We start from the raw sequence: 24,300 nt of genomic DNA, 5'->3' as shown, positions 1-24,300 counted from the left end.
TCTTTACCCTTACTCACCATTCAGTTCTTTACTAAGCATTTGTTAAGTACTATAACAAGCATAGTTAGGTTAGCTAGAGTTCTGGAATATAAAGAAAAACAGAGCATAATCCTTGCTTGTAAGGTACTCATTGTCTAAGGGAGAGACACACGGTTATATATATAGAAATATGGTAAGTGCTATAATAGATGTATTCGAGGCTCTCTGGAAACAAAGGGCATGCACTTAACTCCACCTAAGGAGAGAATACTTTTTTTTTGGCTACATCGGGTCTTAGTTGCAGCACCTGGGATCTTTGTTGTGGCATGCGGGATCTTTTGTTGCGGTGTGTGGGCTTCTCTCTGGTTGTGGTCTGCGGGCTCAGTAGTTGCGGCATGAGGGCTTAGTTGCCCCGTGGCATGTGGGATCTTAGTTCCTTGACCAGGGATCAAACCTGTGTCCCCTGCGTTGGAAGGTGGATTCTTAATCACTGGATCACCAGGGAAGTCCCTAGGAGAGAATACTTTTTAATAATCATAACAAACATTTCTTGAGCATTTGCTGTGTTCTAAGTGCCATCCTAACCAGCTTAGACATAGTAATTCATTTACTCCTTAACAAGCCTCTGGGGTCAGTACCATTATTTCCATTTTACAGATGAGGAAACAATTAGAGGGAGGTTACGTGACTTGCCAGCTCACAAATTTGATTGATAGGGGAGCTCTGATTCCAAGCCAAGCCCTCTACTGTCTCCTTATAGAGGAACTAGTGTGTGTCCTGGCTTTACAAAGATGAGTGGGGATTTTCAAGATGGGTGAGTGGTTCCACATTGAAGAAAACAGCATGTGTGAAAGAGGATAACATGTTAAAGGTACTCTAAGTAGTTCATTCTGGCTGTACCAAGAATGTCTTAGTGTTTACCAGGTAAGGGAAACAGAGCACCTTGAGAAAGAAAAAGAGGTGAGCCTAGAGAAGATGGCCACTGACAAACTGGTGACCAGTTGAGCATTGAAAAGAATCGTTACTGTTAGCTGAAATAAACTAAGCTTATTAAGAGAGCACAAATTCATGATGATACTAAAAAAGAACTTTATGTTCATCAACTCAAATTATATAAACCTTACACTCAGGTTGCTAGTTCCTTTTTTCTGTTTTCTCTTGTTCTGTATCTGGAACTTCTGTTAATTAGATATTGGATTTTTCTGGTCTTCAAATTCTGGAACTTATCTTACTCATGTCTTTGTCTTTTGCTGTTTCTGGGAAAAACTTTTTTTTATTTTGTCTTTCAACTTTGAACTATCCAGTATGTAGCCACTGGCCACATGTGGCTATTTAAACTAACATTAAATTAAATTTTAGTTCTTCAGTTGCATTGGCCACTTTTAAAGTCCTTAGTGGCTACCATGTTTGATAGCACAGAACTTTTCTATCATTGCAGAAAATTCTGTTGAATTTTTACTTTTTACTATCATTTTCATATCTAAGAACCCTTTCTTTAATTGTGGTTTTTTAAAGATTTTGTTTTATTTCATGGTTGTAATCTCCTCTTTCCCCCCACCCCTCTCAGAATATTAATTATAATCTCTTGTACATTTTCTTCTGCTCTCTGCATTATCTCTGTTTGCTTTGTTTTTTTTTTTTTTTTTTCTATGTGTTTTGACTTTTCTCTTTCATGGTGGAGACTTTTTTCAAACACCTAGAGCTTCTTGTCAATTTGTTCCTGTTTGGGAGAGGCACTTAAGAAGCTTTGTGTGAATGAGTGGGGCTTATAGTCTTGGGTTTTACTCTTTGATGAACTGGTTGGAAACAAGCTGCCTTTGTTTTGTGAATTCCCAAACATCAGCATGTTTTCTCTGTACAGTTCTTTTTTCCAAAAAGGGATCCTCCAATTTCTACTTAACTATGTAAATGTGGCTGTTTGCATTTTGAGAGCAAGATAGGGAAATGAGCTGGGATGGACCAGGAAGGGGTAGGGCTGTTCCCCACTATTCATTATTTAGCCTTTCATTTGATCTCTGTCTTTAGACAAATGGATGTTTTCATCTTCTGAAGTACCTACTGTTTTTATGTTATTGTTTCTGGGTTTCAAAGTTCCAGTCACTCTGAAGGCAGATGGGTGTGAACTGACTGTATGGACAGATTGAACATGAGCGCCCAGGAGTCAAATAAACCTTTTTTTAGCCCTCCCCCTACTTGTGGCCTCCATGGTACCTGATCCCTTAAATTTCCGAGTCTTCAACTTTCTGTATGTGGAATTTGTGGGGGGTTTTTTTGTTTGTTTTTTTGGCTGCATTGCACCTTCATTGCTGTGCATGGGCTTTCTCTAGTTGCAGCGAGCGGGGCTACTCTTCGTTGCGGTCTGCAGCCTTCTCATTGTGGTGGCTTCTCTTGTTGTGGAGCACGGGCTCTAGGCATGTAGGCTTCAGTAGTTGTGGTATGTGGGCTCAGTAGTTGTGGCTCGCGGGCTCTAGAGTGCAGGCACAGTAGTTGTGGTGCATGGGCTTAGTTGCTCTGCGGCATGTGGGATCTTCCCAGACCAGGGCTCGAACCCATCTCCCCTGCATTGGCAGGCGGATTCTTAACCACTGTGCCACCAGGGAAGCCCGGAATGGGTTTTTTACTGATATTCTTTTCTGCAGATGCTTGAAGACACTTTGATCTTTCTTGGGCTAAGTTCTTTATTTTTTTCTTTATTGAGGTATAGTTGATTTACAATATTATATAAGTTTCAGGTGTACAACATAGTGATTCACAATTTTTAAAAGTTATACTTTATTTATAATTATAAAATATTGGCTATATTCCCTGTATTGTAAAATATATACTTGTAGCTTTCTTACACCTAGTAGTTTGTACCTCTTAATCCCCTACCCCTATCTTGCCCCTCCCTCCTTGGGCTAGGTTCTTTAAATTCTTCTCTCTATACTCTTGTCTTCACTGTCGTTTGGAAGTTACAGATATCTCCTAATTTTTCTGTAGATGGTATTTGTGTTTGTTTCTTCTTATTGCTTTGGGGATGATTTTTTTCTTATTGACTTATTGACATATTAGTTTCAGGTGTACAACATAGTGATTCAATATTTATATACATTAAGAAATTATCATGATCTGTCTATTTACCATCTGTCACCATACAGAGTTACTACAATATTATTATTATTATTATTATTATTATTATTATTATTATTATTATTGCCATGCTGTGCAGCATGAGGGATCTTGGTTCCCTGACCGGGGATCGAACCCGTGCCCCCTGCATTGGGAGCGTGGAGTCTTAACCACTGGACCACCAGGGAAGTCACATAGTATTATTTACTATACTGGTCAGCCCTCCATATCCATGGGTTCTGCATCCAAGGATTCAATCAAATTGGGTCTGTGGTTGGTTGAATCTGCAGATGCCCGCGGATATGGAGGGCTGACCATACTATTCCATTTTATATAAGGGACTTGAGCATCATAGATTTTGGTATCTGAGGGGGTCCTGGAACCAATCCCCTGCAGCCACTGAGGGATGACTGTATTCCCTGTACTGTACATTATAGTTCTGTGGCTTATTTACATTATAATTGGAAGTTTGTAGGAAAAGGGAACTGAAAAGTCTTTATTTTGATATCTTCTTTACACATTTGAATTACTGATATTATAATTTCATCAGAATGATTCTCAAGTTTTTCCTTTAAGAAACTCAAAAATAATTGGTTGTAATGAAAATGTTCAGATACAATAGGGAATGTTATGGCTCACTAAGATGGCCATCCTTCATAAGTCCAAATCCTTATCAGATTATTTTTTTCATAGAGAAATTTCTTTCAGAACCACTAATTGTACATCAAACTAATTCTTATTATTTATCTAAGATTTATTCTTGCCAGTCAAGTTTTCTACTTGCTTATTTCTCTTTTTTTTAAAATAAAACCATCAGTGGGATCTAATGCCATGAGCTGTACTGCTTAAACTGTCTTTATTATACCTATTCTCTCAATTATTCTTAATTACCTTCCTTGTTAATTCTCAGAGTATATTATAAATAATGTCACCTCGTTTTTTATTTATTTATTTTTATTTTTAGTCCTTTCTTTAAGTGAAAGATTAGATTCCAGATTCAGGTGGGACTTTTGTCAGGTGGAATTCACACCCTAGTACCAACATTTTTTGTACCAGTGTTAATTTTTCCCTGTGCCTCTCCTACTATTAGAATATCACTGACATCCTATTAGTAGATCATTTTCATCTAAAATATATTTAGAAAAAATAATAAAATAAAATAGTTATTAATTGTGAATAACTTGTTTTAGCATTAAAAATGATTATTTACCAATCCTTACTGTCAATAAGTTCTTTCTTGGAGAAAGTTTTATGCATGACTCAATGTAGACAAAAGTAGCTTTCTGTTTAATACATAGGTATTGTCTACTAATACATACCTAATTAATACATAGGTATTGTCCACTAAAGAAACTGTTTTGTAAATTAGATTGTTTTGGTTTGAACTCATCCAAGTTCTAGAGATGGGATAGTTGGTTAAATACATAATTTTATGGTTTTAATTTTCAGGTCCTTTGTAAAGGGTATGTCAGTGATTATTTAGAGGTTTATTGCTAGATGATTATTAAACTAATTAGTATTGTATATTGAACTAATACTCAAATTTTAAAAGTACGTTTTTTTCTGGTAACGTTTCTTCAAGTGTAGTTTTATTTCTTGCACTGTTCATCTTAGGAAGATTCATTTTTTTATTTCTTAGAAATGAGCTAATGAGTTTGCTTGACCCTCATTGGGAGAGAAACAGACCTAGGAATACAAGACACATTTAATGGAAAAGTATAGGACCAGCAAAGTAGACAATGTTATTATTAGAGGACAGATATTTCATCAAAAGCTGTTCAAAGGGGTAATTTAATTATTTACTTATAATTTATGTTGATACAGAGGGAAATGATTTAACTGTTTTCTTCTTAAAGTAACCTTTTTCCTTTTACTATTTTAGCCTGCCAAATCAAGAAGTCATAGTTGGACTGACAAAACATGTCAAAAGTCATCTAATATTAATAGCATTTGGCATAGGAACTATTGCCCTAGACTTGAGCTGGACATTGTTTCAGATGCTACAAAGGTGAAGGAAAATCCAAGTACTGTGGGCATTGAACTAGTGATTAGTACTAAAGGGTTAAATCTTCCAAGGAAGTCATCCATTGCAAAAAGACCAAGAAGTGGTATGTATTTTGTTTTTGTGAAACACTAGTGAGAATTGGTCACATTTTAGAAGTTTTATAGTTTTAGTTCTTACATTTAGGCCTTTGATCCATTTTGAATTAATTTTTTATATGGTGTGAGGTAAGGATCAAGGTTCACTTTTTTTTGTATATGGCAATCCAATTGTTCCAACACCATTTGTTAAAAAGATTATCCTTTTTCCATTGAATTGCCTTGGCACATTTGTTGACAATCATTTGACCACATATGTGCAGGTCTGTACCATTGGTCTCTTTTCCTGTCTTTATGCCAGACACACTGTCTTGATTTCTGTAGCTTTTATAGTCAATCTTGAAATCCAGTAGTATAAATGTGGTAGTGTAAGTCCCTAAGTTTGTTCTTCTTTTGAAAAGTTGTTTTGGCTATTCTGTGTTCTTCACATTTCCATACAAATTTTAGAATCAACTTGTCAATTTATTAAAAAAAAAAAAAAAAGCCTGCTGAGATTTTGATTGGGATTTAGTTGAATCCATAGATAAGTTTGGGGAGAATTGACATCTTAACAATATCAAGTTTTCTGATCCATTTATTTAAGTCTTCTTTAGTTTAAGTCTTCAGCGATGCTTTGTAGTTTTCAGTGTACAGGTCTTGCACATATGTTGTCAAATTTATCTGTATATTTCAGATTTTTGATGCTGTTGTAAATGGTATTTTTAATTTCAATTTCTGGTTCATTGCTAGTATATAGAAATACACTTGATTTTTTGTATATTAATCTTGTGTTTTACAACCTTACTAAAATGACTTATTAGTTCTAGTATCTCTTTTTAGACTCTCTAGGATTCTCTATGTAGACAGTCCTATCACCTGCAAGTAAAGATAGTCTTGCTTCTCCTTTTCCAGTCTGGATACCTTTTATTTCTTTTTCTTGCCTACTGGAACCTCCATTACAGTGTTGAACAAAAGTGCTGAGAATGGAATACTAAGTATTGGGAAAAGGTTTTTTCTTTCCACCATAGAACATGTTTAGAAGTGGAAAGAATAATTGTAATCCATTTCTTCTCTCTTCCTTCTTTCCCTCAGACATTACATGAATGAATATCTGACAACAAAAACAAAACAAAGCCCTTGCAAACTTTTAGTTCACGCCCTTATCTTTTAAATTTAGGTATAGATTATTCATGTTTGACCAAAATGTCCTGATTCCTTATGAACCTAAATCTTTTCCATGATAATATCTCTGAACCTTTGTTTCCTCTTCTGAAATGGGAACAATATTGCCTATCTCACAAATTTTTGTATATGTGATATAAATATAAAAAAGCCCTGGTACATAGCAGGTACACTGTACATATTAGTTCCTTCCCTTCTTCTTCCATCAAGGTAGGCTTATTCATTTTATGTAGAGAGGTCATCAGTAAATTACCTGTGTCAGACTAAGTCTGCTTTGTTATAACTACCATTTATCAATGGATTTTATCCACAGGTACACAGACAAACACAAAAACAAAACAAAAAACAGTAAACGTTTTCCCTCTTTAATGTGACAGCCCTTCATATATTTAGAGACAGCCATTGTGACCCTCCTAAATTTCTTTTGCAAGCTAAAAGTTCCTTATCCAGGTTATGCTTTGGATACAATACAAATTTTTTAATAATTTGTAACTACTACAGGGAGTGGTTGTTGAGATGTGGTCCACTTACCATAGATCATATTTAGAATTGTGGCACTATTTCAGTCCTTCATCCAGAAACTGCTTTTACTACTGCAAACTAAGATAACATGAGCTTTTAGTAGTATTCTTGTCATTTTGCTGGCATTTACTGAGTTTATAATCGAAATCCACCAGTTGCTGTTAAGCCAGGTAGTTATATTTTTAAACTTAAATATGGGTTACATTATCCTTACTGAGGTAATCTTAATTCATTATAATCCATTGTTCTGCCTATTTTTTTTTCTTTTTTGAAACTTTATATTGTCTTCTAACATGGGTATTATGTCACCTGTAAATTTGAGAAGTATGGCTCAAGTATGTCTTAAAGTTTCGCTTAAAATATATATACTAAGTCTGTGAATTTCTCCAAATAGCTAGTCTAACAACCTTATAAAAAGAAAATGAGATTAGTGTGGTGTGGCTTCTTGGTGAAGGCTTGCTGGGGATCTTACGATATTTATTTTTTCCTCTTCTGTAAGAGCTCCCAATTCCCTGCATAATAAACCGATTTTTACAAGTTTACTGACCTATAGGTTTTTTTTACTCTATACATTTTTGAATTTGAGGTATCACCTTATCTGTAGTATTTTGGCACCCTCAACTGTTTTACCAACTTCTTAGAGTCGTGAGCATTTACTCCCATGTGAGTGGAAGCTATTCAGACTGAGAATTAGTTGGACTAATTTAAAGTACCTTACTGCTATCTCTATGTCCTTGCCCATTTCAGCTATAACATCTTACATTAGTCTTATGATTTATTCTTATACCAATAAAATGCGTTCGTTACACAGCAGTCTTCTAGAGCCCCATAGCTATGTAATGAAGATAAGAGCTAGAGCACAAATTACTTTTGACTACAAGACAATCGAATACACCTCAAAGACTGTAACTCAGTGATGGTGTGTATATATACCTCCTTGAAACATTTTTTTTAAAATGTTGAAACATTTTTTTTAACCAAACATTAGTTTAATCATACATTTAATTCCTTTTTTTAAAAAATTCAGAATTAGGCCCTTATTATATAATGAGTGTAGAGCCTTACAGAAATGATTGTACCCTGAAATTTTGGTTTAGGTAATTTCACATAAAATCATACAAATAATTGACATTAAATCATAGCCAAGTTTTGAAATCATAAAACACAGACAAGGGGATTTTTTTAAGTCATTCTTTTATTCCCTTTTCTGATGCATAGTTTAAAAAAAAATAAGACTTTATCTTTAGGACAATAGGACATGGACTGTGAAACTAAGACCAAATGTCTAACTACACATGAAATAAAGATTTACAGATAATTTTGTTTTTACTTAGAAGAGCTATCAGAAGATGATCTACTGGGTCAGTATTCTACTTCCTTTACAAAGAAGATCAAGAAAAATAGTTGTGAAGGTAATAAATTATTGAACTCTTCTGAACGGTTTATGCCTGACCTGGTAGATGGAACTACTATTAAAAAAAGCTTAAGCACACCACCTAGGACAAGAAACAAATTTGCAACATTTTTACAGAGAAAAAATGAAGAAAGTGGTGCAGTTGTGGTTCCAGGAACCAGAAGCAGGTATAGTTATATCTATAGAATGTTGTGTGTCTGTTGTATTATATACTCTGTTGGTATTTATTTTAATTGTCTTGAATAACATTGAATCTAATGGGATAGGTGTAAGACCTGGCTTAATCCAATTACAGTTTTTTATCATGTATTGCTTTAGTTCCACTGTTCCCTTGAACTTCTGTTACTTTTGTAATCTCTCCATGGAGAACCAAAATAAGAATTGTAGACCTTACTACATTTTGCATTAGAAAAACTCTGTTCCTTTGGGGGTTCCTCCCCCCCACTTTGTTTCTATTTTTTTAGTTTCTTTAAGAGCTAAATATAATTTTGCAAAGTATTTTTAGAAATCTATTTAAGTACAGATGACTATGGATTTCTCATATTAATTGATAATCTAATACTATACTAGATGCTGGGTTACAAAAATGAGAAACATAGTTTTTGCTCTTGACATTGTTTTTGCTCTTGAGAAACATGCAGTTTTTCGTAGTTGGAGAAATAGGTCAGTAACAGAATCTTTCCATACAGTGTGGTAAGTACAATGACAAAATCATGCATGAGGTGTTGTTTCTTTTTGGGTTTTTTTGCGATACGTGGGCCTCTCACTGTTGTGGCCTCTCCCGTTGCGGAGCACAGGCTCCAGACGCGTAGGCTCAGCGGCCATGGCTCACGGGCCTAGCCGCTCCGCGGCATGTGGGATCCTCCCGGACCGGGGCACAAACCCGTGTCCCCTGCATCGGCAGGCGGACTCTCAACCACTGCGCCACCAGGAAAGCCCCTACATGAGGTGTTTTGAGGGCATCTAATGCTGAGGCAATGGTTGGAAAGGGTGAGAGGGAAAGGATGAGTGTTAGGTGCTGTTACCTAGGTTTAAATGATGAGTGGGTGAAGCAAAGAAGGGAGCCAGGTACTTTCCCAGCAGACTCATGCAGCTTGGACAGAGGCATGGAGGTGAGCAACAGCACGGAGCATGGGGTTGACTCTTTGCTGTTGATCACTGCTATTATTACTTCTGCCACAGTGTAAGTTGGGAAAAGGATGAAAAGGGAGCAGAAATGTAGATGATGAGGGAGCAGAAATAAGCAAGCCAGTTCATGAAAGGCTTGTAAGCCAATCTAAGGAACTTGAGTTTTTAGGGGTGATGGGAAACATTTAGAAGGTTTTAATCAGGGGAGGAGTATGATTTGATTCCTGGTTTAGATAGACCACTCTGAACACACTGTGAAGAATGGATTCTAGAGGGCCAAAGCTGAGCAGAAAGATTAGGGCCAAAGTTGCCATAGTCCCCGCTAGTGAAGATGAGAATTTGAGGAGTCAGTAGAACTTAGGGGTTAGGTATTTGGACCCTGGGGTTAGACCACCTGGATTTGAATCCTCTCCTGTTTACTCATGAGATGTTCGACTTGAGCAAGTTAATTTATGGGTGCTTCTGTTTCTTCAAGGCTAACAAGTATAACAATCTTAGGATCGCTGATAGAATTAAATTATTACCATAAGTAAAGTGCGTAAAATATTGCCCAACAGATGATAAACATACAATAAATAGTTCTTATTTTATTGATTTCGGATAGTGGTACCACAACTAGAAACAGGAAATTTAAGTGTTAGAAGTTATTTAGGCATGATTTAGTAACTTTAAGAAAGAGAAACTTTATCAGCCCCTGTATTTCTCTAGAACACTTAGAATGAATATTTTTTATTTTTCAAGTTTAATAAACTAGATTGCAGCCAGATTTGTCTAACCATGATGATAGGAGAAGGACATGAAGGAATGAACCACCGATAATCCCTAAGCCTCCTTTAGGGGATGTTTCAAACCCTTCTCCCATCAAGTCCTTCCAAGGAAACATTCACAGTACAATGAAATGATCATTTTGATTCTTCCTTTGTTAGTCACCCTCATTAAAGGTGCTTGTTAACAGTAGAATAATGAAAAAGTAGGCCGCAAAAGATGGAAAATAGGGTTCTAGATGACTTATGCTGATTTATACATTCTAGAAAGTTGACTTCTGTCATTCAGAGAAATTTTTGGAACTCGTGTTTTATTTTTCCATTTGGGTGAAAATAGGATTTCATTTTCTGCCTCTTAGTGCTTCTTTTTCTTTCCATTTAGGTGAAAATAGAATTTCCTTTTTCTGCCTCTTTGGAGACAGCTAGTGAGAATAATATTTGTGTGTCTCTACAGGTCTTGGCTATTAAGTCATTGTGGAAGCTTAATGAAATCTCTGTTTGAAGCTGTAAATAGCTGCTTTATATAGCTTAGTTAGTTGTTTGGCTAAGAAATTGTTCAGAGGAAACATTAAGAAATGCTTGGAGAAATATTTTTTTCTGCATCAACTTCCTGTGAAATAATAATTGGGAGTAAATCTTTGATGTATAATTTTCTGATCTAGATTATAGAGCAATATCTAATAATAATTAGATATTGTTAAATTAGTTTTCTTAGCTGCTTTTCAAAGTTCTTTTTATGTTATTCCTCACAACAGTATTATGAAATATTCAGGTCGGTGTTATTTTCTCTATTTTGGGCTAAGAAATTGAGGCTCTCAGAGGTTAAGAAACTTTCCCGGGGTTGAATAGTTAGTATTAGTGATAGGAAAGATTCCTAGTCATAGTTGGCATGGTACCTTGAAAGGAGCACACAATCTTATAGGCCTGGACTTGAATTCTCACTCTATCGTTTAATTAGTTGAGTGATCTTTCATATGCCATTTAACTTCCCTGAGCCTATTTTTTTAACTATAAAATATGGATGATCATATGCATAAGACTGTTTTAAGACTAGCAGAAGTTATATATATCAGACACCTGGCAGAGTGCCCAGTCACTAATATATATGCCAGTGGTCATTCCCACCCCATTCTTTTTAATATAACATAACAGGAGGTATTAAATATGCAAAAGATTGTCTCCCATCTGTTTGCTTTTTAGAAGTCTGTTTTAAGTCTTATCTTTATTATATAGATACTTATCCTAGAATAATGCCTATTTATTTTCTCAGTTCTAGAAATATAATTATCAGTTAAGTCACACCATAGGCTGTTTGGAAAGAAACAGCCGTGAACTAGGAGGGGTTCTGGGTTTTAATTCTGTTCTTTAGTTGATTAATGTTATAACCTTGGGCTCTGTTACTCTAACTTCTCTTACCTATGAAATAATACATAGAAAAATGTTTGGCTATCATAGGGGTTATTGTTTGCTTAAAAGTGAATTATGTGATCAGATAAAGGAGCTGATGTTTCTTGATCAGTGAAAAACCAAGTAAGACTTTTCCTTTTACGTGCTGCTTCCTTCCTGCCCTGTACCCACACACATCAGCTAAGGGTTTGATGTAAAGATAAGAGAGGATATTTACTCTCCAGCATTTAGTAAATATTCTGTTTAATCATCTTGGATTTGAACTAATGCTTATTAATGAGGTAAATTCTCTTTAAGTTTCATATTTAGCTGATCATACACTCTAGGATTTTCTTTTTAAACCTAAAAAATACTCCTTGAATACATCCTTCCCAGTAATGATACTGATCTTTGTTTCATTTATATTGGAGTTTTTAAAAGTGATTTTTTTTAAAGCTGCTACCCTGAATAAGTAATACCTCTTTAGTAATACAGAATTGAATAATTGATTTGAAAGTCTTAACCTCAATATTTAAATTAGTGTAGAAGTTTACAGGGTATATGAAAAGCTTGGTAGATTAGTATACTACTACAAGTTCCCAGATGGCTTGCTACTACTAGGAGGTAAGCTAAGATGAGGGGTAAATGGCTAATTTATTTTGCTTTTACAAAATAAGAGACCATAGTTATAAAGTGTCCTTTCTGTTGCATATTTCTATATCTGTTCAAATATTTGAGTATCAGCCATGTGTAAAATCTATTTTGCCTTTATTTATGAAATTAATATATTTATGAGATTTTTTTAAAAGAACGATTTTTCCATTATGAATCTTGTCACCTTTGTGAGAAAACTCTAAAATACGTCTGCATTCTTTCTGTTGTTTTTTCTGTTAGGTTTTTTTCCAATTCTCTGGGTTCTGCTGACTGTATATCAAAGAAAGCAAGCAGCCAGTCTCTAGATGAAACTGCTCTCACAGATAAAGAAGCCAATGTAAATGAATCAGATTGTCTAGATGGCAAGAAGTTGTTAGATATCAGTGTAGCACATAATTCAAGTGAGCATATTCCAGATGATGTGACTGTGATTGCTGAAGAGTCTCAGTCTTTTAAGACCAGCAGATTCACGAGGACCATCTCACCACCCACCTTGGGTACACTAAGAAGTTGTTTCAGTTGGTCTGGAAGTCTTGGAGAGTTTTCAAGAACACCAAGCCCCTCTCCAAGCACAGCATTGCAGCAGTTCCTTAGAAAGAGTGATTCTTCCATCTCTCTGCCTGAGAATAATGAGCCGTCTGATGTATCTCAGTTAAAGAGTGATGAGTCAAGTGATGAATCTCATCCCTTACATGAACTGGGTTGGTCTTCACAGTCTCAGGAAAGCATGGACTTGTCACCACACAATTTAAATGCATCAAAACTTTCTCAGCCTTCTAGTAAGGATTTAGATGCAGAGGTAAGTCACATTATGAAGCGTTTGTTTTCAAATTCATATGTAAGAGAAAATAGGGTGTTTATCAGACAATTGAGGAAATTTTGCCTACATTATGGAAATAATTGATTGTTTTAATTTTTCATTCTAGATCTTACTGTGTAGAAAGTTCATGTTTTATTCATCTGAAGGGCTTCTCTGTATTTTAGACTCTTATACATTTAATCTAACTATATTTCTTGAATCACTGTGTTCCATTGATAGCTGTCTCAAGTTGTGGAACACTTAAGGCCTAAGCAGGATGATAAGCTTCATGAAAAGTTATTATAAATTTAATATTTAAATCCTTAATATACTTTTGAATTCAGACAACATTTGAAACCTTATAATGAAATGGCCCTGTTAATGGGATGGTGTTCGTCTTAAGTTTTAGTACTTCAGAAATACATTTTTCATTTACTCTTATTATTCTTTTTGCAGTTCCCCTTTATGACAAAACAAAATAGTAATACAAGTGATTTTATGTTATTCTGTTTAAATTAATAAAAGCATCCTAGCCATTTTTTTTAAATTGTAAAATATCTAAATCCTTACTTAAGTAAAATCAAAGTTCCAGATAAGTACTGCTCATAAGACCCAGTGACATCATATTTTAAAATGACATGATGGCATAGTAACATTCTTTAATCTGAGTTATCTTAAATTTACCAATTTAACATACTTCATTTTATGTTCACAACTACAGTTACCAAGTTGTAAGAACAATTACAGCCTTGGTAATATTTGACAGAACTTTGAGGTCTGATAATCCTGAATATTAAACATCTAATAAATCAGTATATCTTGTGTTTATGAAAAGGAAAGTATTTTATTCCAGTTCCTAAAGGAAACTTGAGTTGTATTGGACTCAAATTAAAGACAAAAGCCTAGTTACAATATGGAAGCAAATTGTTTTCATTTGGAGAAAGCAGAAATCAATATATGCAAATCCAAAATCCATTCCATGTAGTGTTTTTTAAGTAAGAGTATGCCAAACCAAACCCTTGAGGCTTTTGCTTTTCTTTTCCCATTCACTCACTTTGCCTTCAGTTTATCCATACTGTTCTAGAAGACTGTTTGTTTTAATATGAGCCTCCATTTTAATGTCATCTTTTTCATTTTCCACATCTTACTGCATTTTTCTTATGGCACCATTTGGGTACCATCACAGTTGCTATTTCTTGAACATCTTTCTTTAAAAATCACTGTCTCTTTGTGAGGATACTTTCAAGTCTGCTGAGCTCCTTTGGGGTGTTCTTGTTCCTTTTCCAGCAGACATCTTCCTGCTTTACTAACTTTGTAAAGCTTTTTACTGAGAAACCTTACCAGCTCACAGCCTATGGGCTCATCATGCTGACAGAACTCTCCACACTTCTGTCTTCTGGGCTAACCATTTTTGTGATTATCAATTATAGAAACATAAATTCTCTCCCCTCAAAAACAAACAAACAAAGAATCATTCATTAAGTCATCTCTTGCCACCAGATGTGGTAAATTCCTCTTTGGATAAATGAATTAATTGTCAAATAATTGGGACAATAGCAGGTAACATAAAAACTGTGTAATCCTTATTCAGAAAGTGTTTTAGAGAGCCACAGTGCCACTGGGGCTTCATTTTGAATATCAAGTTTTACTGTATGGTTCTGAAGAAAATGCATTGGAGACTTCCACTGGTGGTTCACTGTGAAAAGCAACAACCATGTGTTCTATGTATATTGAGTTCATTAACGGTATTGGAGATTAGTTAATCTTAGGATCTTACTCTTGATCTTTATTTAAAGAAATGATATAGCCCAGAGTCATCACTACTATGAGCAAGAAATGTTAAGAGTTTCTGTAAGTTACAATCCAAATTAATGGAGTATTTTTCACTTTTGGATTGTTTTAAATATATAATACTATGTAGAATCCCAAGATAAATATTAAAAAAAAAAACTCTTGAAAAATGCAGAAATGTAAAGCCTTCTGAATTTGCATTCATTGTCCTTTTTTATTTGACTTTTGTGGGAATCCAGATTATTCTGTCTATAGAAAAATCTTACATGATGGGATTGGGGTGTAGAGGGTAGGTCTTAAAAATCTTTGCTGAAGGTAACTGTGCATTTGATACAGTGCTACTCTACTTCTTGAAAGTATATGCCTTTTTTCTCTTTAATGTTGAACATGTTACACAATTAAAAAGAAATGTAGAACTATACTGGTTCAACGTTTTGTAGCTAGTAATTTATGAAAACTATTGGCCAAGTTTACAAATGATATTACAGCAGGAGACTTTTTTTTAACCAGAGAACAAATCCACACTTTTATTTATTTACTTTCCAAAAAGTTTAAATCCTTGAAGGGGTACAGCATCACGTGTATTCTGTGTCCAATGGCTTTAGCAGGAAGATTGCTTCAAAATTTGGCATGAACCCCATGCCATTGTTTCCATGAGCACGAGTTATTTTTCCCTAGATTACTCTGGTTTTGTTGAGTTTGCCACCATGAGTTACAGTGTTGTTCTTTGCTTTGTACACATAAACATACCTCTTGCATAGATGGAAGTCAGTTTCATCTCAAGCATAAACACCTTCAATTTTAAAAAGACCTGTGTGCTCCCTCTGGTTCTGGAGACTCTGCTTATAGGTTTTTTTTTTTCTTTGTTTCTTTCTTTTTTACTTTGGGGCAATGTGGGATGCATGAAAAGTTCAAGTATAGTCTTCCATTGCCTGGAGCAGTTGTAGATTCTGGATTATATCACAATATACCAGACACTGGGTTGGCTTTAACATTATGTGACACAGCTTGTGCCTTGCTCACAGTTTGGAAGGGGATACACAGAACATCCAGTACAAAGATGACCTTGAACATGGATTTTGTTGTAGGATCCAGGTCCCCAACATTGCAAACTTGGGAGGAGAAATTGAGATCTATCATGTCAATATGGTTTAATCATGGCAGGAAAGACTCAGTGAAAATTACTCCTATATGTTTGGACCTGAAGTGATTAAGAAATGAATCACTGCAGCCATTTGTCCATTAAAAAGGAGGGCAGCAAATGCTTGGCATGTCTTTTTTTTTTTTTTTTTTTTCTCCCAGGACAGTGATCTCCATGTTGGGTTTTTTTGTTTTGTTGAGGTATAGTTGTTTTACATGTTGTATTATGTTTCTACTGTACAGCAAAGTGGAGTTCCCTGTGCTATACAGCAGGTTCTTATTAGTTATCTATTTTATACATATTAGTGTATATATGTCAATCCCAGTCTCCCAATTCATCCCACCCCCACCCCCACCCCCACCCCCACCCCACCCTTACAGGTTTTTTTTTTTTTTTTTTTGTGCTTATAGCTTTTTTCTTTTTTTTCGGTATGCAGGCCTCTTACCACTGTGGCCTCTCCCATTGCGGAGCACAGGCTCCGGCACAGGCTCCGGATGCGCAGGCCCAGTGGCCATGGCTCACGGGTCCAGCCGCTCCGCGGCATGTGGGATCTTCCCGGACCGGGGCACGAACCCATGTCCCCTGCATCAGCAGGCGGACTCTCAACCACTGCGCCACCAGGGAAGCCCTGCTTATAGCTTTTTAATTTATATTGTATACAGTTTACTTCTTCAGCTGGTTTTCTTTAGTGAAACTAGCAAACACCATTCTTCCACATTAGATTAATTTTCTTTTATTCTATTTCATGCTTTTTATACTTTTTTCTTCTGATAAATTACATTTTATTTACACTGATTTTCTCAATTTACTTGTTTTATGTTTTGTTGAATATTGGTCAGTTGTCATAAAAATTTGATAGTAAAAATCTAAGTTTGCTTTATTTTTTCATCTTGGGGATCTAGGAATCTGATTGCAATTTTAAGTCACTTGATAATCAAGGTAATCAGAAATCCAAGCTACACTTATTTCATTTTTCAAAAAAAGACACGCTTCTAAGGAACAAGGTAAAACACTTAAATTATTTTTAAATTTCAGAAGCAGCGCATGCTTATTACCGGGCAATAAGAAATATAAGCAAAATTAAAAATCAAAATGCCTATATTCTTATTTACACAAAATGTCTACCTTCAAACCATCTAGAACCGTATTTGTGCATGATTTGTAGGTGTTTAAATTGTGAAACCTGCTCTTTTTCTCTTACAGTATAACGAACTTTTTCTATCTACTTACATAACATTACTTATAATGAATAAAATATGCCATTGTATGGGTTTAGCTAATCTTCTTATGTTTGTCCTTTACCCTAAAAATTTTTGCTGTAGCAAAGAGTACTGCAACGAAGATTTTGTTGGTAAATATTTGAGTACTGTACACATTTTTTATTATTTCTTAGGGGTGAATTCTATGGACTGGTATTACTGGTCCAAAGGCATGTATGGTTTAAAGCTTTGATGTATATTGCAAAAAGCCATTCTAGAAATTAGGTACCTGATAAGCCAAGCTTTTTTTTTTATCAAAATATGTAAATATATGTGTGACTGCATAGTGAAAGCTCGTAAGTTAAAGCCTATTTTATATATTAAGTGTTCTTGCCTGTCAATATCAAAATACTAATTCCTGACTTAAAATGGGCAAGGGACATGAACAGAAATCACAAAAGAAAAAGCACAAATGGCTGATTAACATATAAAAGCACATTCAACCTCATTAGTAATCAATGCAGATCAAAGTAATAAAATATAATTTCTTACCTCTCATTTTTCCAAAAAAGTTTTTAATTTACTCATTTTATAAGAGTATAGTGAGTTGAATAATCACATGTTTAGGAGAGTAAGAATTGCTGTGCCATTTCTGGAAAGCAATCTGAAAGAGTTCAAATAATTTAACCCAGGAAGTGCATTATAAAACTTGAGCCTAAGGAGATAATGAGAGTTTAAATACAAGAGCACTAATTCTTGCATTGGTTACAATAATGAAAAATTGGGGGAAAAAATCTAAATATCTAGAAATAAGAGAGTGAAATACATTAAATACGTTGTTGGTTTTAGCTCTTGGCTGGTAGATATATAGGTGAATTGTTTTTCTTTGTTTTTTCATGTTCTTCTATAGTGAACCTATATTATTTTTCTTATATTTATACAAGAAAACTATATTCATATAGTTAACATATTATTTTCTTATGCGTATTTTTAAAAGCATAAAAACTTTACAAAAAATTTAAATAAATGGCCTGGCATATCTATTTGAAAGAAAGTCCCCATCTCATACTATATAAAACTGAAAGATAATAAGGATATGAATATAAAATATGTAAATATAAGATTCTTTTTAAAATCTTTAAGAGAGAAAGGCTTTTTCAAACAGATACTGTCTTGGAAAGATGTCCATATTATTTTTGAATGAAAAGGGAAACCATGCTATTAAACAATATTGAACACAATAGCATGGTGTTTTTGTTTGCTTAAATGCTGGAAAATACACACACGTGTTTATGTTTGTACAATCATAGTAAAAAGTCTGGAAAGATACCAAAATTATTGACGATAGGATCAGAGATGTAGAAAGTACTTTCTCAAAAGGAGTTATATTAAAGATGATGGTTTAATGTCCTCAAAAGGAGGACATTAAAACATCATCTTTTTATTATTTTTATTCTTTCTGTCAGATTTGCATTGTCAGTGTTTTAACTGTCACTTCTGTTTTGGTGACAACTCCCCAGATGAACCTTCCTTCTTGCTCCCTAGTATCCAAATTCAGTATCTAAAATCAAACTCATATTTTTTAAACCTCTAACCAGTACTTCTCAGAGCATTTTTATCAGTTATATAAAATTATAATATTTGTTCTATGTCACTTAGTTTCAAAATCTTACGGTTGTCCTCTTTCCTCATAACCTCCAGTTGGATCCTTCTTTTTCAGGGGTTAAAGAAAAACAACCAAATAACTATACCTATCTAAATCCTGTTTCTTTCTTTGTCTTATTTCTTGCTCTCCCTTTTCCCATCACCAACATTCTAATTCAAGATTTCACCTTTCATGTGTGAGTCCTTCGGTTCTTTATACACCCTCTGCTAGATTCATTAATTTTAAAGGCTTGTTTTATATTACTACACTCCTACTATCCAAAAAAAATAGCAACAAAATTTTAATGGCTCCATATTTCACACAGCATAAAAATCAAGTCAGACAAAGACAAATATCATATAATATCACTTATTTGTGGAATCTAAAAAAATGATGCAAATGAACTTATTTACAAATCAGAAATAGACTCACAGACATAGAAAACAAACTTATGGTTACCAAAGGGGATAGCGGGGGCAGGGGTGGGGAGATAAACTAGGAGTTGGGGATTAACATACCTACTACTATATATAAAATAAACAACAAGAACCTACTGTATAGCACAGGGAATTATACTCAGTATCTTGTAATAACCTATAATAGAAAAGAATCTGAAAAAGAATATATATATGATATATTTGTATATATAACTGAGTCACTTTGCTATACACTTGAAACTAACACAATGTTGTAAATTATACCTCAATTTAAAAAAATCAATGGATTCAACTTAAATGTCAGTAGAGATCTGTTTAAGTAAATTATGGCACATTTATACAATGGAAAAAACAAGCAACCTATTCAAAACAAAATTCAGTTCTACATGTGAAATGGAAAAATCTCCAAGATACATTTTTAAGTAAAATCAAGATATATTAGGCAAGAAAAACAAAGTACATGACATTTTGTAGTATGCTGCCAGTTGTGTGGGGGGTGTATGTGTGTGTGTGTGTGTGTGAATGAATTCAGTGGTTGTACAGGAAACTGGTAGCAGTGACTGCCTAAAGGCAGTGAGGGAGTAAGGGAGACTCACTTTTCTGTCTGTTCTTTTATACTCTTGATGTAGTGCCAGGTACATGTATTACCTGGTGAAAATATTATGATAAATTTTGTAGACGTTTATAAGCACACTTTTGCATATCGATTATAGGTTATTTTTTGTTCCAGTGTATAAATAATAATTTGAAATTAAATAAAGGTAGTTGCTTTAACAGAATAGTATTAAAACAGGTATTTAATCTTCAGGTTCCTGGGCTATATAAATCTAGTTCTGTGGACAATCTTTCTACAACCAAGATCAAACCTTTAGTACCTGCCAGAGTCAGTGGGCTGAGCAAGAAGCCATCAAGCATCCATAAGAGAAATCATCATAATGCCGAGAACACGCCGGGATTACAGATAAAAATCAATGAACTCTGGAAAAATTTTGTATTTAAAAAGTGAGTTATCTCGTAACTTATTCTAAAATGATAAATAATTTTTTTCTGTAATTTCAATCCCTGTCTCCTCTTTCTATTTTCATATGAATCAACTTCTTTTTCTCTTACCCTAAGAGAATTATTTTCCTCTAGTCCCTTTAACTGAATCTTTGTAAGAATATTTAACTTCAGTTTCTGTACCTTCTTTTAGTGAAAAGGTGGCAAAATAAAAACCTCAGTTCTCAGTCTGGCTTTGGGGTCTCTCTGTTGTTAAGCAAATTACTTTTCCAGGCCTTAAGTGTCTTATTTTTCTTTCCTTCTAAATGTTGTTGTAGACATGGGAGTGGGAAAGTAATGCTCTATGGTACTTCTGGATTTAAAGCAGTTTGTTTCCCTAAATTATCACATCTAAAATGGGAAGAATCAATGAGTTTATATGATGAATTAACTAGATTTCTAATGTATGTAGTAAACACTGTTTGAAGAGAATTGACCCTCTATATATCTACATTTTTTGAACCAAATTGCATCTGTTAGACAACAAAATTAGCCACAAAGTAGCATAGATTTATAATTACTTTATTTTCTTGTTCTTATTAAAGCAAATGTGCTAAGAATAAACACAAAGAGAAAGGGAGGGAGGGAAGGGGGTAGGTGACTTACATGGGATAAGATTAAACCTTACCTAATAGAAATATTATCACAATCAGATGAGATAGTATGAGTGGAAACACTTTTGTAATAAGTGCTGGACAATTATGTTTTTACTTTACATTGTGTTAAGTCTAGATTAAACCATATAGCAGCAGTTCTCAAACTTTTTTTTTTTTTTAATATTTATTTATTTATTTTGGCTGTGCCAGGTCTTAGTTGTGGCACTTGGCATCTTTTTTAGTTGCAGCATGCAGGCTTCTTAGTTGCAACATGTGGGCTTCTTAGTTGCAGCATACGAACTCTTAGTTGAGGCATGCATGCAGGATCTAGTTCCCTGAACAGGGATCAAACCTGGGCCCCTGCATTGGGAGCACAGAGCCTTACCCACTGGACCACCAGGGAAGTCCAGTTCTCAAACTGTTTGCCTTTAGGAACCCTTTTTAGTCTTAACAATTATTGAATGCCCAAAAGTACTTTGGTTTATGTGGGTTATATTTGTCAACATTTAACCATCTTAGGAATTAAAATGGACATTTAAAAATATTTATTTATTTTTAAATGACAACAATCTCATTACATTTTAAAATTGATAGTATATTTTTACAAAAAATAGCTATGTTTTTCGAAACAAAAAAGTGAGAATCACATTGTTTTATAATTTTGCAATTCTTTGCTGTCCAGTTTAATAGAACTGAGCTGCATTCTTGTATCTGCTTCTGTGTTTGATCTGTTATGAAATGTTGCTTTGGTTGAATTATATGAAGAAAATCTGGCCCCACATGTATTTGTAATTGGAAAATGCATTTTAGCATAATAGTATTTTTATTTAATTGTAATTTTTCTTTTATTTTACACCAAAATTCAACAAGTGGTAGTTTCTTAAAAGTTAATTGTAATGTAGAATATGAAACCATATAAATTGACTTTTTATACTCTGTGTAACATTACAGTCCATTGGTCCATATTCTACTTTGTGTGCATCTTTTACTCATGCATGATTTTATAACATTGGCATTGATTATTTGGAAAATGTGGGTTTATTGAGTTGTGCTTATCTTCCAATTGTTGACACATTTCATTATACAATATTTAAAAATCACAATCTTATCAGCAAAGTCTTTAAGTACTGCGAAGCTGTCAACTGACAGATATCAGTTTTCCAAAATCCTAATTTTCACTTGAAAGCTTGAGTTTTGTCATTGGCAACAAATACTGTTAGGTTTTTTTCTTTGAAGTAACAAACAGTCTCTCTTTGTTCATTCTAGAGAAGCCCTTTGCCAAATACCTAAATTTGAATAACCATGGTGTCACACATGCTTTTACTTGAGATAGCCATCATACTTCATCATGTAACAAAAGTGACTTCTGTGTGTTTCTCATTTTGTCACAGAATGTTAAGAAGTTGAGAGGGTTGAGATTTAATAAAATTTATGATTTTTACTACCTCATCAAGAATGTTCTTGAGACAGACTTTTTTTTTAATACTATTAGTATTTCTTAAACAGTTTGGTGCTACTGTCTTGATTCCTCCTAAGTTGCCAGCAGCTTTACTCAGTTCTGCTTTTGGATTATCAGTACAAATGTCAGCACGGTAAGAAAGGCAGCTAAAGTCTAAATATTATTATGAAAATAGTTTTGATCTTACAAACCCCCTGAAAGTGTCTTGGGAATTTATAGGCATCTATGGATCATACTTTGAGAACTGCTACTAGAGGGAAATTAAGGGTGCAACAGTATTCTTAAATGCCTTTTAGAAAAATAAGACTTAATTACTCCTGTTGAATTTTTGTTGACAGGACATAGAATCAGTTTTGTTATTTTCATAATAGGATTAATTTTTATATTAATTTTTATAAAACTTCCTTCCAAAAGTTGGGAGAAGGGGAGGAGTAAAAAGATAGGGCTTAAACATTTGTTTATGCTTCACTCATGCTGGTCAGAGTGAAGTCTCAGCCAGACTTGAGAAGGGTTCTAGAGAGAAAAGAACTAAAGTTTGTTTATTGGAACCATTCTGCCTTAGCTAGTATATATTTAGTAGTGGCTTCGCACCTACTTTGAAAGGTGATTTAGAAAGCAGTCATGGGTACTAAGAAGCAAAACTCAAATTTTATTGGGCATACTCAGAGGAGAACCTGAATGTGTCATATAATAAATTGAGACAAATTATACAGTAGAGGTTTTTATCCTCTTTACATACCTCTATTTTGTCCAGGTAGATTATTTTCTAATTAACACTACCCTAAAAATACCCAATAAATTCATTTTATTATATTATCTTTTGCAGAGATTCTGAAAAGCTTCCTTCTTATAAGAAGCCAGATCCCCTGTCTCCAGTCAAAGATAACATCCAACTAACTCCAGAAGAAGAGGATATATTTAACAATTCTGACTGTATGCGTGTTCAGAGAGCAATATTCCAATAAACACAGGCAGCTGGGAGGCTATTGCCTGCAAGAGAATCTCTATCAATTTCATGTCCTGTTTGAGAATGAAGCAGTTATCAGTATGAAAGATTTGTTCTTAGATCTATGCTATTTATTTTTAAATAGAGTACATTTTGTATATTAACTATGTAACTTTTTGTTCAGCTTTTTATATTTTCATAAGCTAACTAGAGATAATTTTGGTTTTGACAGGTTTTTGAAGTTTTAATGTTAATTGAGCAAGTCCCTTGGAACTTACAAAAATCTACTCTAAAGATTTCTGTAATGTTGTCAAGTACAAGGATGGTAAATGGGAAACCACAATTCTGTGGTCATTTTATACTAGAGGAAACTACTGTGTTTCTTTGAGCTATAGTTTTTCACCTGCCTTTCCTGTCTGTCTTTCAGGGTTGAATTGGAAATACAGTTGCTGGGATGGGAGGGGTAGTTGGAAGGGTTGAAGATCATTGCATATATGGGGCAGTGCTCTGTTTTCCCTGAAGAGTTTGGTTGGGTTACAGATTGATGGTAAAAGAAAATTGGTTTCAGCATCATATGAAATGAACTACTTATATCATTAATATTCTTAACCTTCAAAATAGCCTGTTTCTCTTATATGTCTTTTTTGAAGTGTGGGCTAAAAATTCCTTAACGTATATTTAAAACTAGTATCCTAGGTGCAATGTAAAATACTAAAGCTGCAGGGTCTATGATGTGTACATACTCTGCAAAGAAATAGATTCTTGGAAAGAAAACCAGCTATGCAAGTGAAGATCTGAAATAAGTAAGTGAAGTAAGTGACAGTCTGACAGGAAGTAAAGGAATTGTAAAAGTGTCTGAGATATAGAGGATAAAGGAAAGGGATCCAGAGCATTTTAATTTTTAAGTGAGACTTAGTAGAGGAGGTCAGAGTGGAACAAAAAACGTAACATTGTAAGAAACAGCATAAAAATGTTAAAAGAAAAAAAATTTTTTTTTAATCTGGAAAAGATCAAATACAAAGAACAAAAGCAA

At 34.3% G+C, this 24,300-nt stretch overlaps 1 protein-coding gene across 2 annotated transcripts in view; it reads left to right on the top strand.

Annotated features, from left to right (window-relative positions):
* The window catches only part of EXO1 (exonuclease 1), a gene marked incomplete at its 5' end in the record, with an annotated part of 37,854 nt that extends 14,529 nt beyond the window's left edge, over positions 1-23,325 (top strand). The window contains 6 exons of one of the 2 annotated variants that reach the window (XM_079698327.1): positions 4,970-5,192; positions 8,205-8,451; positions 12,457-13,015; positions 16,850-16,951; positions 20,037-20,230; positions 23,148-23,325. In XM_079698327.1, the coding sequence (XP_079554453.1) occupies positions 4,970-5,192; positions 8,205-8,451; positions 12,457-13,015; positions 16,850-16,951; positions 20,037-20,230; positions 23,148-23,286 (1,464 nt within the window). In that variant the 3' untranslated portion in view covers positions 23,287-23,325. Of the gene's footprint in view, positions 1-4,969; positions 5,196-8,204; positions 8,452-12,456; positions 13,016-16,849; positions 16,952-20,036; positions 20,231-23,147 lie in introns of both variants that reach the window. The other variant, XM_079698326.1, reaches the window with a different exon arrangement.
* Positions 23,326-24,300: the final 975 nt, after the last annotated feature.

This window comes from Hyperoodon ampullatus (assembly GCF_949752795.1).
Source record: "Hyperoodon ampullatus genome assembly, chromosome: 2".
Lineage (NCBI taxonomy): Eukaryota > Metazoa > Chordata > Mammalia > Artiodactyla > Ziphiidae > Hyperoodon > Hyperoodon ampullatus.
The sequence above is the reverse complement of the archived record's forward strand: the minus strand, read 5'-3'. Positions and strand labels throughout refer to the sequence as shown.